We start from the raw sequence: 14,283 nt of genomic DNA, 5'->3' as shown, positions 1-14,283 counted from the left end.
AAGTTAACCCCAGTCTAGGAAAAGAGTCAGCTGGGAAGGGGAGAGAAGAGGGCTGACGTGGGCCAAGTTGTCCACATAAGCGGTGGCCCGGGGACTGGACAGGATGCCTGGCCGCTTTGGTGTGTGTTTTGCTCCTTGTGAAGTGGTGGATGTCACTCCTGAGCCCAAAAGGACACAACATGGACTCTGGGTTTTAGGGTCCATTTCTCTGTGAAAATAAACGGAAGGAAGACTATCTCCTGACAACCATAAATGAGGTCCATGTATATTCAGATGGCACTGGAATACCTCTGATTTAAAAACAAACAACTACAACAAAACACTCTCATGAAGGAGAACGATGGGTTAGAAAGTATAATGGCAGTCACAGGAGTTTAAAGTTCTATGGAAATTCTATTAATATAACAAGTCTCAGATGTCCTCTGTTATCTTCAGTCAACGCCTGTTGAATGCCTGTTACTTCCCTTTTGGGAAAAGAACAGGCAAGGCAAACAACCTTTCTCCCCCTGTCCCATTCTGAGATTTGTTTTTGGAATCTTTGTAAACAAACCTGCTAGCTCCTTTTATGGTGGAAAACTGAAAGAAGGAAGTTACCTGCTCAGAGTCAAACAATGAGTCATAGCCTAAAACGCAGAAAGACCACCTCCCTGTCTTGCACTCCTACTGTTTTTACCCAACTAGTCTAGCTATTTGCTGTCCAGTCATAGAAACCCTCAGTTCCCCCTTCCACACCACTGACAAAATAGGTATTAAGTGTACCCAGGGGCCTGTTATCCTCTAAGCGGGTCTGTTAGTGCACAATACCAGAAAACATCATTTGATCGGTTGACTATTTGTGGATCTGTTCCGTATGTGTTCCCTCTTAGGCAATTGGGCGCCCAGGGTTGCCAGGATCTTCTTTAGAACCTCATCTGGAAGCGTCCCCACATCTCCCAGTGCCCAAGCATCTACCCAGCTCTGGAGGGGCTGACGAGCCCAGTGATCTGGAAGAGTTGGAGAAGTTTGCCAAGACCTTCAAGCAGAGGCGCATTAAGCTGGGCTTCACTCAGGTCTGGTTTGCAGGGAGCCAGAAGGACCTGGGTTGAGTGAGTGGAGACGGGGGGCTTCACGGGTGTACGTTTCAGGAACAACCTGAGTTTTGGTGTATTTGGGGCAAGCCCATCATGTCCCTGTGTTCCAGGGAATAGGGCACAGTTGTCATGGGTAGGGAAACTGAGGACACTGCTGGGGGACAGGGGAGGAATGAGAGCCAGGCAAGGCGTTAGGCATATGAGCACAGCCCACTCGGAGTCTGGGGCAGGAAATGAACCAGATTCTCCCTCTGAGAGGGAAAACACCTGGGAAGGAGACAAGAGGTGATGGGCGGGTGCTTGAAGGTTCTCTGTGTGCGTGGTTGGTGCTAGGATGGTGGGACAAAGAAGAGAAGAAGCCTGTGTCTCCAGCCCCTCCCTCTCAATCCCCACGTGCAGGGAGATGTGGGGCTGGCGATGGGAAAGCTGTACGGCAATGACTTCAGTCAGACAACCATCTCGCGATTTGAAGCCCTCAATCTCAGCTTTAAGAACATGTGCAAACTCAAGCCGCTGCTGGAGAAGTGGTTGCATGACGCAGGTAGGTGGCAGGGACACGAGGACGGCTGGTACCCTAGATGGTTCTGCTGGGAAGGGACCTGTCTGTATCGGGGCTTGAGGCAGTCACTATGTAAGACCCCTTCTCCTCCTGAGTCTGGAATCATTTGAGAAATAAGACATGGGAGACAGGCAAGTAGAGATGGAAAGGTCAGCTTCATTCCTTAGAAGGTCCTTTGGAGGACATAGCATTAGGTCATGAAAACTTGGCCCCATTCCTTTCTCCACCAGAGACCCACCCAGTCTAGACTTTAGGGGAGGTCTCCAGAGTGAACACACTTATCCACCTTGCTCTCTGGACCATGTCTTGGTTAGGAATAGAGAAACATGGGTCCTCCAGGCTCTCATGGGGGAGAAGGGGAGGCCATAGACACAACACAAGCCCTTTGTCTGGGTAGTCTTGAGTAGGACTTCAGAAAGCAGGGAGTTATGGTGAGCTGGACAAGTAGGGAAAGTTTCCAGCAGGAGTGAGGTTGGCTGGATTCAGTCCACAGGGTGGCCTGGGAGGCGTTCCTGGGGTCAAGGGCAAAGTCTGTGGAACACTGGACAGACGAGTTTGGTGTCGGGGGGCAGTGTGGAACAGGGCTCCCGCATGGCACTGTGGATACCGTGGGCCAGGGCATTCTTTGTTGTAGGAAGCGGTCCTCTGGACTCCACGGTATTTAGCAGTTGTCTTTGGTCTCTACCCCCAGATGCCAGCAGCACCTGCCTCCCACTAAGACGTGCACAATTGTCTCCCGTTACTGCCAAATGTACCCTGAGGGTTTGGGGGGTGCAAAATCGCTCCGATTGAGAACCCGTGGTGTAGGTCGAGAGAGAAGGTAGAGAGAGCCTGTGCCAGGCCGGGCTCTGGTCAGTAGATACGCATGGATGAGTGGTTACTGTGGAGAGGAAAGAGTGGGGGAATAAGCAGCCAAAAGGGTTACCCCCTCAGAAGTCCCTCCATGTGGAACGGGGGAGGGGCAAGGAAGCTGCCCCTTACAGGTTGTCCCTTAGGCGGCTCTTCTCGGGGCACCGAAGTGAGAGAGACGGCCAGAGGTGCTGAGGATCACTGGGAAGGGACCTTATCATTCATTTCTAGTGTGACCCCCTCCCTGATGCCAGTGTCCTTCATGAGGAGTATCCCGGCCCATCGGTCCTCCCTTGGCTCCAACACTTAAACACTGAAAACAAAGTAACTTCCACACCACATTCTGCCGCCGAGTGCCATTGCTTTTAGCTGCAAACACCATTTCCCATTTTACTCAGTATTCACATCCAAGCATCCCTGGGAAAAAGACAGACTCATGAGTGTTCCTTGTAGGATCTCTGCCTGCACGCACTTACACCTACCCATGCCACCGATGGCCAAGTGTCCCTGAACCATGACCACAAACATGGGAGGTGCTGGCGTGGGAGTCGTGGAGGACCTTTGCCCAGAGCTATGAGCAGAAGCAGGATGCTTGGCCTGTCCTGGTTCCCCTGCTGGGGGAGGGGGCGGGTCCTGAAAGAGCCACTGCGCCGCTCACCGGGAAGCGGTGTCGGACCTCAAGGCCATGAACACGGAGCCTGGCCCAGCCAGTGTGTTCTCTTCTCTGAGCTTCCTTTGCCTTTCTGCCTCCCGACAGAAACCTCTCCATCAGACCCGTCGATGAACACCCCCAGCTCTTTCCCCACCCTCAGTGAAGTGTTTGGTAGGAAGAGGAAGAAACGGACCAGCATCGAGACCAACATCCGCCTGACTCTGGAGAAGAGATTTCAAGATGTGAGTGACTCCTCCGGGTGGGAGCGGGCGGGCTGATGTACACGGTTGGATGAGTGGACACACTCAGGCCCCTGGGCACACACCTGCCCTGGGAAAGGGTTGGAAAGCAAGCACACACACCCTCTGCTGCCCCCTGTGTATGCCAATGAAGGGGACTGCCAGCAACTTCCCCCACTGACCCCTCTTGCCCGGACATTTTTGGGGACCTAATGTCCCTCTCACTGGGAACCTTAAGGGATGACATCTGGGGTTCCAGAAGAGGGCTGATCTCTGGATCCAGCTGTGGCAAAGCCAGACCACTGTATATACATTTTTACTTTTTTCTTTAAGTATAGTTGACATATAGTTGATGTACTATATTATGTTTCAGGTGTGCGACAGGGAGTCCACAGTTTTATACCTTACAAAGTGCTCATCATGATAAGTATAGTTACCATCTGGAATTCTTTACTTTCTATGCATTGATTTATATATCTTTAAAATTATATATGTAGTAAATGCTCATTGTGAACCATTAGGAAAACCCAGGGAAGTAGAAAGAAAAAAACCCGCCATTAAATGGCATCTACATGTCTTTCCTTCTCTTTCTTTCCTCCACGTGTGTGTAAATGCTTGTGATCATGTTATACGTACGTTTGTTTGAACGTGTAGCAGAAGCATATTCCTGAGCCAGTATGTGGCAGCTAATAACACCAGCTGCGTGCCCCGTGGGAGCTGGGGAAGGGAAGAGGGGGAAACAGGTGCATCGAAACAGCTTCTAATCGGGATCCCTCAAGTACCAGCTTCCAGAGCCTCGGTTCACACCACACAAGGCCCTAGAGGATGTGCCGTTGGCCTCATTTAACGTTGTGTGCCCGGGGCCTCCAAGACTGCTGCCCACTCCAGCAGATCTGCCAGGACATCTGGCTCAAGAATTGGATGGCCGCTTCCTGCTGGCAGGATGACAAGAGCTGGCTTTTCCTGCTGATTAGGTTTCTTGAGTAAGGGAGGGGACTAGAGGAAGGAGAGAAAGGGGCTGAGATCAAAGATTGGGTGGAAGGAGAGGTTGGAACAAGAGAGCATTTAATATATATAATAAATACATTATTATACTTGTATATGATCTATGGTATATACATTATTATATTAAGATGATATTTAATGTATAATATAATAGATATTTTTTATATATATTATCCCCACAGTCTCGATGGATCCACATGCTTTGTTTCTATTTTTTCCTATTTTGAGGTAGGACAGGAAGTCGTCACACAAGAAAGGGATATCAGGGCACGAGGGGAACATGGGTTTCGGGATTCTGCCTGCCCTGCACAACTCAGCCGCAGACTCCTCTTTTCAAAACTTCTGAGGGAAGAAGTGACAGAAGGGGAGAACATTGATGGATCCTCTGTTCTCTGGCAGGCCCCATGCTGGACAGTTGACACACCTTTTCTCGTTTTATCCTCAGAGCGATCCTCTACAGTAGACATTATTCTCACTTCATAGGTGTAAGACTGAGGCTCAGAGAAGTTAAGGCAGTTTTCTAAGGATACACAGTAACTGATAAAGCCAGTATTCCATCCTAGGTTTGCTTCTATTTGATCCATTTCTTGTTCTATCTTGTTTCCTTGGAACATCTGGCCCCCATCTCCGATTCTTGACCCTCTTCCCTTTTCCTCCTGACCACATTCTATCCCTTTGGTGTCTGTAGAACCCCAAACCCAGCTCAGAGGAGATCTCCATGATTGCAGAGCAGCTGTCCATGGAGAAGGAGGTGGTCAGAGTCTGGTTCTGCAACCGACGTCAGAAGGAGAAGAGGATCAACTGCCCTGTGACCACACCCATCAAATCACCCATCTACAACTCCCGCCTGGTGAGTGCCGGGAACCAAGCTGCCACCAGGCCCTGGGGGGAGGGACAGGAATGGTGCCTGGAGGACAGCATCCTGGTGAAGATGGCAGTCAGGAGTTGCAAGCGGCACACCATAAATAGATAAATAAGCAGAAAGATGCCACATATAAAATCTACACCATATAAAGGAGGATAAAGAAGGGTAAGGGGATTGAAAGTAACTGTGGAGAGTTGCCTTTTTAACACAGAGGTCAGAGAGGACCTCCCTGGTCAGGTGACATTTGAGTGGAGCCCAAAGTTTTGGAAAGGAAAGAACTATCTAGAACAAAGGGTGTTCCAGGCAGAGGGACCAGCAAGTAAAAAGACCTGACACGTTTGAGGAAGAGAAGGAAGCCAGTGTGGCTGGGGCAGGGTGAGGAAAGACGAGAGAACATGAGGGAACGTCAGAGGAGTAACACAGAGCAGACCACCCAAAGCTCATGGAGGTCACTGAAAAGACCTTGGCTTTGAGTTTGGATGAAGTAAGCCACTGGAGAGCTGTGAGTGGAGAAGCCTGAGCTGGCTGAGGTGGGCTGCCGTGTGGAGAATAATCTAGAAGCAGGACACAGGCGAGGAGAACACAATAACCAGGCTGTGCACAGAGGTACCTTAGGCTAAGACGGTAGCCACAGTGGAGGTGAGAGGTGGTTGGATTCCGAGTACACTTCAGCCGTGGAGCCAGCAAGATGTGCTGACAGCTCAGATACAGAGCACAAGAGATGAGCCCAAAGTGCCTTCAAGGGTTTTGGCCTGAGCAACTGGTCGGAGGTGTTGCCATTTTTTTTTAAGGTAATAAAGAATATCAGAAGTACAAGTATAAGGGAAAAGACAAAGAATTTGGAACTGGTCAGCTTAAGCTGGACACGCATCTAAGCATCCAAGAGAAATGAAATGCCAAGTAGACAGTAGTATCAGTGATTCTGGAGGTCAGGGGAGAGGTCAGGGCTGGGAATAATCTGCAATTTAGGGAGACCTGGAAGTAGCAAATATCTTCTCCATCCAGGGAGAGGTGGTGCCTGGAGGGTAGAGGTGGGAAGGTTCTTCTTCATCCTTGGGGATGATAGGGTTGTGAGGTTAAGGGAATTGAGGACAATGGCGTTGTCCTCAAGTCTTCCAGCACTCAAAGATGGGAGAAATTCAGCCTTGTCCGGGGTGTCTCATACAAATAACACCATTGTTCATTCTTTCACCAAACACTCCTTGACCATCTACCATATATCGATCTTCGTGCAGAGTGCTGAGGGGACACAAATCTGTCCCCTGTCCCCGGAGGATCTCGCCGCCTAGCAGAGGAGACAGACAAATAAACAAATGATAAACCACATGATAATTTCTCGAGGAGAACTTAGGAGTTGCAGGGAACAAAGCCTCGCAAGGTGGTGGTTAGAGAAGGCTTCCCCAAGGAGATAATTAATACCTGAGCTGAGTCTAAAAGGACAAGGAGTGAAGAGGCAAATAAGTGTGGGGTGGAGTTCTCATGCGGGAAAGTATGGGAACCGTAGGATGGAGCAGAGAGAATGAATATATGACACGTCCCCGGAACTGTAGGTAACCACCCGTCCTGTGAGGGATGTTGAAAGATGAGGCTGGACAGACAAGCAAGGCCAGACTGAGGCGACTATGAGCAATGCTAAGGACCGTGAAGCCTTAGAGGAGTCTGAAGGATTTTGAGCAGACCATTGGTACCATCAGATGTGCCTGCAGCGTAAAAGGTGGTTTGAGAGACACAAGACTGGTTGTAGGGAAACCAGCAAGGCTATGTCTGCAATTATCCAGGAGAGATGTATTGAGGGCCGAAACAAAGCTAGCGGGTAAGAATGAGGGGCTGGGAGAGACTCAAGAGATAATTAGAAGGTAGACTTATTAGGTCTTGGGTAATGAATGGGAGATTGGGTGGGGGGCAGGGAGAATGATGAAGGAAAGGGAGCACTCTCAGCTGACTCTTGGCATTCAGGTTGGGCTGATGGGGCAGGAGTTATGCCATTGATGTGACAAGCAAACACAAGGGGACGAACTGATTTGGGAGTAGGAGGAAGTGATGATTCCTGTTCTTTATATCCTTATAAGGTACAGTGAAGCCTGTGGGACATCCAAGTGGGAATGTCCTTGGGTACCTGGTATTATGGGTCTGAAGGTCGGGAGAGAAGGTCAAGATGGAGACATGGATTGGGGAGTCATAAACATAAGGTGGTGGTTGAAATCTTGGGGGAGGAGGAGCTCAGTTAATGGTGTTTGCACCGAGGAGCCAAGAGAAAAGTCTAGATCTTAACCTTAGGGATCACCAGCGTCTGAGGGACAGGTACAGGAGGAGGATCAAGGGAAGACACTAAGAAGGAGGCTCCAGAAGAGGCAAGACATGGCAGTAAAGATGTGAAGAGGCAATGAAGCCCTCTAGGAGGGCTCTGGGAGCCCAGAAGAACACGGATCAAAACCATTCTAATCAGAATGGGGTCTGGGAGGGCTGACCCCCTAATCTGTTTGCAGAACAAATTAGAAGTTAGTGAGAACAGCACCCCAGGCTGGAGAACCATCTGTGAGAAGGCATGGAATTATAAAACAACATGCTGCATTTGGAGAATCACAAGCATCTCCATCTGGCTGAAGCGAAGGCTTGGGGACTGAGAGGGGTTGATGAGGGCTGGCTCACGATGGGCCGCAGATACTAAATTACCCTGTAAGCTCCAGGGAACCACTGAAAATATGAAGTTGGGGGCAACATGATATTCATTCACGGTTCCTTTCTTAAATATTTAGTGTATACCCACCAAATGTTTGGCACCAGGACACGGTGGTACACAGGATGCCTGAGAGCTCTCTGCTGGCAGTCTGGCAGGGAAAGCAAGACATTGAACAAAGGCTCTCTGGAGCGAAATCTCCAGAGGAGATGCAGGATTTAGAGGATCTAACCTAGGCCAGGGTGTCAGGGGCTTTGCCGAGGAACGAGGCTCAAACTAATGGCAGAAGCATAAGTAGACAGTCACGGGGTTGGGGGTGCACAGGGAGGAGAGAGTGCAGGGAAGAACATTCCAGGCAGAGGAAAGAGTGTCTACGAAGGCCCGGAGGCTGGGCAGGGTGGAAAGAGGAAGCGTAGCAGGCTGGAATGGGCTGGAACCCAGGGAGGGGGAATGAGCAGGCTGGAGTGCTGGGTGAGGTGGGGTGTGAGGTTAGGTCAGGCGCATGGAACCCTGGCGGAGGAGCATTGAAATCTTTAAACACGGGGCTAGGGGAGGTAGGTCGTCATTTTGGTTCAACCCCAACCCAGGACGCCCACATGGAGAAAAGCAGTGATTCCTTCTCATCATTCAGGCAACACATACTGACTGAGCACCTGCAAAGTTCCAGGCACGGTAGCAGACATGGTAGTAGACCGCCACAGGCATCATGCTGCCCCTGGGAAGCCAGCAGCCTCGTTCCGGAGAAAGATGTTAAATAAGTAATGACTGTTCATGCTCGTGATGTTATGAAGGGAGCAGAGAGACAAAGTGTTCTGACTCTGCTTCTCCTCGGGTCTCCTGGGGACAGCCTCCTTTGGGCTAGGACAGAGTTTCTTCTGCTCTGATATGAAATGATCTCCAGGATATACAGTTAAGCAAAAAAAAAAAAAAAAAAAAAGTGAAATGGTACCAACCACTGTGGGCAGAATGCTACCATTTATATAAACAATTAAAAAGGGGGAGCCATTTTTACCAAGATATATATATCTGCTTACATATGCGTAGCCTGCCTCCAGAAGGAAACAGAAGAAGCTGGTCACAGTGACTAAATACATTATTTATTTTAAAACAACAACAAATGTCAGGGGTGTGCCAGTAGGGAGGGGAGGAGGAGGAAGAGAGGGAGAGAGATGGTTGATAACGTCTCTTACCACGGGGCCCCACACCTGTCCCCACCCTTCGTGGGCCCCCTGCCTACTGAGGAGGCTTCTTGTAAACGGGCAGGTAAGTGAGGACAGAACTGTAGCTGATTAGTTGGGAAATGAGTACATGCTTCATCCTGTTGGGAAGGGATGATCCAAACCAGGGAGGGGAGGAATCCCAGCTCCCCAGAGCAGAACTGCCTTCCAGCGTCCTTTGAAAACATCAATCGGACCTTCTCCTGTCGGCGTGAGAAGAATGAAGGGGAGGCGAGGTACGCCGACTCCAGCTCAAATGAAGAAGAGGACAGTGTCCAGAGACGGTGGACGGCTTCCTTCAGGGAAGAAGGGAACGAGCATTTAACAAACCTGGCACTCTTTGTCAGGTGTTGAATTGGAAGCTTTATGGACGTTATCTTATTAAATCTTAATTAAAAGGAAATATAAGGGAGGTATTACCTCTGTTTCATGGATGAGAAAACCAGATCTTAGTGGGGTTAGGTCACTTGCCCAAAGTCACATGGAGCATTATGGTGAAATCAGGGTCTCACCCCTCGATCTGCTGGCCCCCCAAGTCCATTCTTTCTATGACATCTTGTTCTAGGTGTGGTAAGGTAGTAATCTGAAGGGTTTAAACCAATCCTCCTAAGTCCCTTCCCAATCTCAGAGTTGATGATGCTATGAGGTCTCCAGGGCCAAATGAAAAGTTTCAGGGTCCAAAGTTCAGCCCCCACCTCCAGTATTTTTCTGGGTCCTTTCCTGTATCAGACTGGGAAGCCTGGAACAGGGTTGTCAGAGCTGGGCTCTGCTGCCCTGAGCAAAGGGATCTCTTATTAAAAAAAAAAAAAAAAAAAAAAAAAAAAAAGGACTGGGGACGGGCGAACATCTAGCCAACCAATAGTGTCTGCCCCAGCAGGAGCCCAGAGGTGGCGCCTCTTGTCACCCAGCACTCAGCACCGCAGCCTTGCCCAGGTATGCTGAAGAGCCTTGCCAGGGGCCACAGCAAGGAGGACAGGGCCTGGTGTCAGCAGTAGGCCCCTGCCGGAGCAGGCCGAAGCTGGAGCTGACATGGTCCAGAGGCCTTCTTGTGGAAGCCTGGATGGAGCGTAGGTTTGGAACAAGGCAATCATCAAGAAAGCTGAGCCCTGCTGTCTGCACTCTGGGGGCCCAGCCCCCTGGGAGAAGCACTCAAGTTCGGAGAAGGGAGCAGACACAGACATTTACAAGCTTCTGTTGCCTTTCAGGTCTCTCCCTCTGGATCTCTGGGTCCCCTCTCTGTCCCTCCTGTCCACAGCACCATGCCTGGAACAGGTGAGCTTTGCCGTGGGGTTTCTGAATAGCTCTAGAAGCCCTTTCAACAGGGGGAGAGTAGAGGTGAATGGTAACTGCTTAGGTCAACATTCCTTAAATGTCTTTCGAAGGCTATGAAAATCTGTGCTAGAAAAGAAGAGTTCCACCATCGAGTAAGTTTGGGAAATGCTGAAGAAGCCAAGTTGAAAGCGTCTGCTTTCTGTCTCATTTGCCACGCTTCTCCACACCAGAGTGCACTTAACAGCCCTGGAGGAGCTGTATGGAAGGCAGGGTCTTCCGAGCCAGTTTCCTATAGAACTCTACTTTTCAAAAAGTACGGAGAGCCTTTCAAAGAACGAGGAGGGTGACCATCTGTCTGGATGTGCCCAGGACAGTCCCAGTGTCTGCCTCTTGTCCTGACCTAATGATCAAGAGCCGAGCTTCCCACCCCTCAGAGTCTCTTGACTTGCTTGGATGGTAAGCTATCTGTCACCTTACTCACAGAACGCTGTTTGGGAAATCCAAAAGCGAGAATCCAAATCTGCCATTTCCAGAAGACAGAAATGCATTTTGGGGAAGTGAAGCAAGGCGCACAGGCCAGGGTTAGTGAATGGCCAGGAACCGAGACTTGGGTCTCCTCTCTCCTGGCTGTGCTCTTTCTAGAAGACTGTGCATCTTTTTTGTGGAAATGGGCACACCAGAGAGGCTGTGCTTTCAGATTCTCTTTCCCTCCTCTGTTCACTGTTCTCTCTCTCCTCCTCTCCTCCTTTCCGAGAGCCCTTGTTCTGGGCCCCTCCCATCTCTTGGTCTGGGGCTATGTATGCCCAGCCCAGGGTGTGTCCCGGAGTAGGATGATTTTGGCATCTGTCCTTTTGCATTTGGCAAGTCTTAGACCTGCAGAACCAGCCACACAGTTCTCCAGGGCCGGTGCTGAGAAGAGCATTTATGATGAGAGCCCTCTGGGGCCGGGTGTTGAAGCTAATGTCCCCGGAGTGGGCAGATGGGTGGGACACAGGGAGGAGTGGGAGTTCTCTGGGGAGACAGGTCTGAGGGCCATGTCAGGAGGTCCCAGGACCCAGCAGCATTATTTTCCCCTTGTTTTTGCCTCTGTTCATCCTCAGTAACGTCATCCTGTTCCCCTGGGAACAACAGCAGGCCTTCGTCTCCTGGCTCGGGACTCCACGCCAACAGCCCCACTGCATCTCAAAATAACTCCAAAGCGGCAGTGAGCTCCTCCAGTTTTAACTCTTCGGGGTAAGGTGGAGGAGAGAGTACCCTGACATTCTAGCAGGGTCAAGGGACATGTGGGATGTTGGGTCCATACCTCTGAAAAGAAAGCTTGTCACAGGACTGGAAAGGAGAGTGGGGAGACAGGAGTGGGGGTTGGGGGGCCGTGTGGAGAGCCAGGCTGGACCATATTCCTAGGGAGGGGGCTTTAAAGAGAAGCTTCGGCCAGTGAGCAGTCCTGGCAAGGAGCTGATGTCAACAAAGCCAAAATTTCCACCCTCACTGGGAGGGTGGAAATTTCCAAACACTCCTATTAGAAAGGACCAGGTCCTTCAGTGGGCTTGGGAGCGCTCCACTTCCTGCCAGGAACCCTGTTCTCGGGGTGTTCTGACGTGAGCTGGAGCTGCCCGTGTGGCTGACAGAAGGAGAGAGGAAGTTCTGCTGTTCCCCATCTTGAGCTCCTGCCTGTGAGGCAGTGAGGGCAGCGGCCTTGGGGAGCCCAAGAGTCTGCTCTAAAAGCTATTCTCAGAGCAGGTGCCTTGAGGGAGTCTTCCCTGACTCAGAACAAAGCAGAGGTTTGAAAGTTAGACGGTTACCTTGTGGGAAGAGATGAATCCACTTGTCCAAAACCAGGCCACAGCAAAGGCAGCCAGCTCTTACCGGCCCACAGGTACACGGCGCAAAATATTGGGATTCCTCAACCACTCCCACCAAGAAAGAAGGAAAAACCTATATAATGTATGTTTTTCAAAAATGTTTTGAGATAGAATTCACACACCACAAAAATTACCATCTAAAATGTGCGATGCCTGGATTTTAGTGTCTTCACAATTTTACATAACCATCACCATAATCCAATTCCAGAATGTTTTCATGACCCCCAGAAAGAGACCCCATGCCCCCGTTAGAAGTTCACTGCCCATTCGCCTCTTCCCTCAAACCATTAGCAGCTTTATGGTTGACTTGCTTTTCCTTCCTTCCAGATCTTGGTACCGATGGAATCATCCCACCTACCTCCACTGAGACCAAAAAGTTTCTCGGAATCCACCTGGCCCTGTATGCCCCCCTGGAAGGAAGGGAATCACGCCCTCTCTGAATGGACAGATTACTGTCAGAAGAGTGGAAGAGAATCCCCACTGCCAACCCAAGCTCTTGGTTCTTCAGGTGTGAGGGCCTCCAGAGATCCAAACTGTGACTAAACCATGCGCTGGCTCCCAGTGCTCTTGAAACACATTCCCCCTCTCCCCGAGGTGTTCACCATTTTCACCTTCTTTCCCTGTGCTCCAACCCTCTAGCTCTAAATACTTCCCATGGCTTCCCTGTGGCAGTCGTCTTTCCGAGAAAGGACACCTTGCCATTATCTTCCAACTCATCCGTGGGCTTCTGGGGACAGCGGTTTGACTGGTGTGTCAAACAACCAGAGGGAGAGATTATGGTTTGACTCCGAACTTGGCCACAATCGCTGAACCAATCTCTAAATTCTGTGAAAAGATTGGAATCTAATGTCTCCACCAAATCCTGGATGCTTTCTGTTGAGCAAACTTTTCCGACCGAGTCTTCATTTCACTCCAGGTTTCCTGTAGCCCCGACCCCTTTTCTAGAACCGAATCCGCTCATGATGGCCTTCTCCAGGTTTCCTCCTTTTAACAGAAGGCCGAGCCACCCTCAGTCCCCTGGGCGCATTTCTCTGCCCACAGGTGCTCTTCTGTGTGCTACACCTGCTCCAGAGTTCAGGAGTGTTTATTCCTTCTTTCCTTCCTTGTCCTTATCTGGTCCTCTCTCCCTTCCCCCGGCTGCAGGAGGAGGAACACACAAGCAAACATGTAACGATTATGTTGGCAGATTCCCTGTATATAGCCCCTTCCCGTGTTTGCAGCTACTTTCTCTCCTTCATGTGGAATTTTCCAGCAAAATGTTTAACTCAGGTGTGAATTTTGAAGATATCTCTGTAATATTTTATCTCCTTTTTAAAAAAAGAGAAAGAAAGGGAAAAAAATGCCAAAGTGTGAAATACTGTGCTAGCTTCTGCAAGAAGAGTTCCCACATGGGCTGGGAATGTTTGTTGACTTCTCGGGAACATTATCTCTATAGTCTCCTTCTTTGTGGGCCAGTGTGTAGAGAAGCAACATGAAGCCATTCCAGCAATGGTAACCTTTTTTTTTTAGGAAAAAAAAAAAAAAGAAAAGAAAAAGAAAAAAGACTGTATATCCAAGAAAATGTTGAGATTCTAAGGAATCTCTCTGTTCCTAAATAAATTTGTATAGTTATGATATAAATGATTCCACTATTGATAAGAAAAGGTTTAGATCATTGTTCTGTGTCTTTTGTTGAGGGGAGGGATAGGAGTGCATATAGTGAAATGGGATGCGGGGAGCACCTGGCTGGCATGCAACTCTTGATCTCAGGGTTGCCAGTTCGAGCCCCACATTGGGTGCAGAGATTACTTTAAAAAATGGGAAGGGGGAAACTGTTTCAGGTTGGTATATTAAGTCTCTTACTCCCCGGGCTGATATGCTAAAGATAACATACATACATTAATACAGGGCTTCGAAGAGTTCAGAGTTCTTACTCTTTTTGACAGAATTATCTTGAGGGCAGAGTAGCAGGAAACTGGTTGAAAGGGGGAAGATTTTTAAGTGGGAGGATGTTAAATGTTTAAGGCCAAGTCATTC

The 14,283-nt window shown here is 49.6% G+C and overlaps 1 protein-coding gene across 4 annotated transcripts in view; it reads left to right on the top strand.

The window, feature by feature from the left end:
* The window catches only part of POU2F3 (POU class 2 homeobox 3), an 82,066-nt gene extending 68,181 nt beyond the window's left edge, over positions 1–13,885 (top strand). For all 4 annotated transcript variants that reach the window (XM_046014178.1, XM_046014179.1, XM_046014180.1 and 1 more), the window contains exons 7-13: positions 867–1,049; positions 1,470–1,611; positions 3,236–3,372; positions 5,063–5,224; positions 10,339–10,405; positions 11,506–11,638; positions 12,595–13,885. In XM_046014178.1, coding sequence (XP_045870134.1) covers positions 867–1,049; positions 1,470–1,611; positions 3,236–3,372; positions 5,063–5,224; positions 10,339–10,405; positions 11,506–11,638; positions 12,595–12,634 — 864 coding nt within the window. In that variant the 3' untranslated portion in view covers positions 12,635–13,885. The remainder of the gene's footprint in view (positions 1–866; positions 1,050–1,469; positions 1,612–3,235; positions 3,373–5,062; positions 5,225–10,338; positions 10,406–11,505; positions 11,639–12,594) is intronic.
* The last annotated feature ends 398 nt before the right edge of the window (positions 13,886–14,283 follow it).

This window comes from Meles meles, chromosome 8 (genome assembly GCF_922984935.1).
Source record: "Meles meles chromosome 8, mMelMel3.1 paternal haplotype, whole genome shotgun sequence".
Taxonomy (NCBI): Eukaryota; Metazoa; Chordata; class Mammalia; order Carnivora; family Mustelidae; genus Meles; species Meles meles.
The sequence above is the reverse complement of the archived record's forward strand: the minus strand, read 5'-3'. Positions and strand labels throughout refer to the sequence as shown.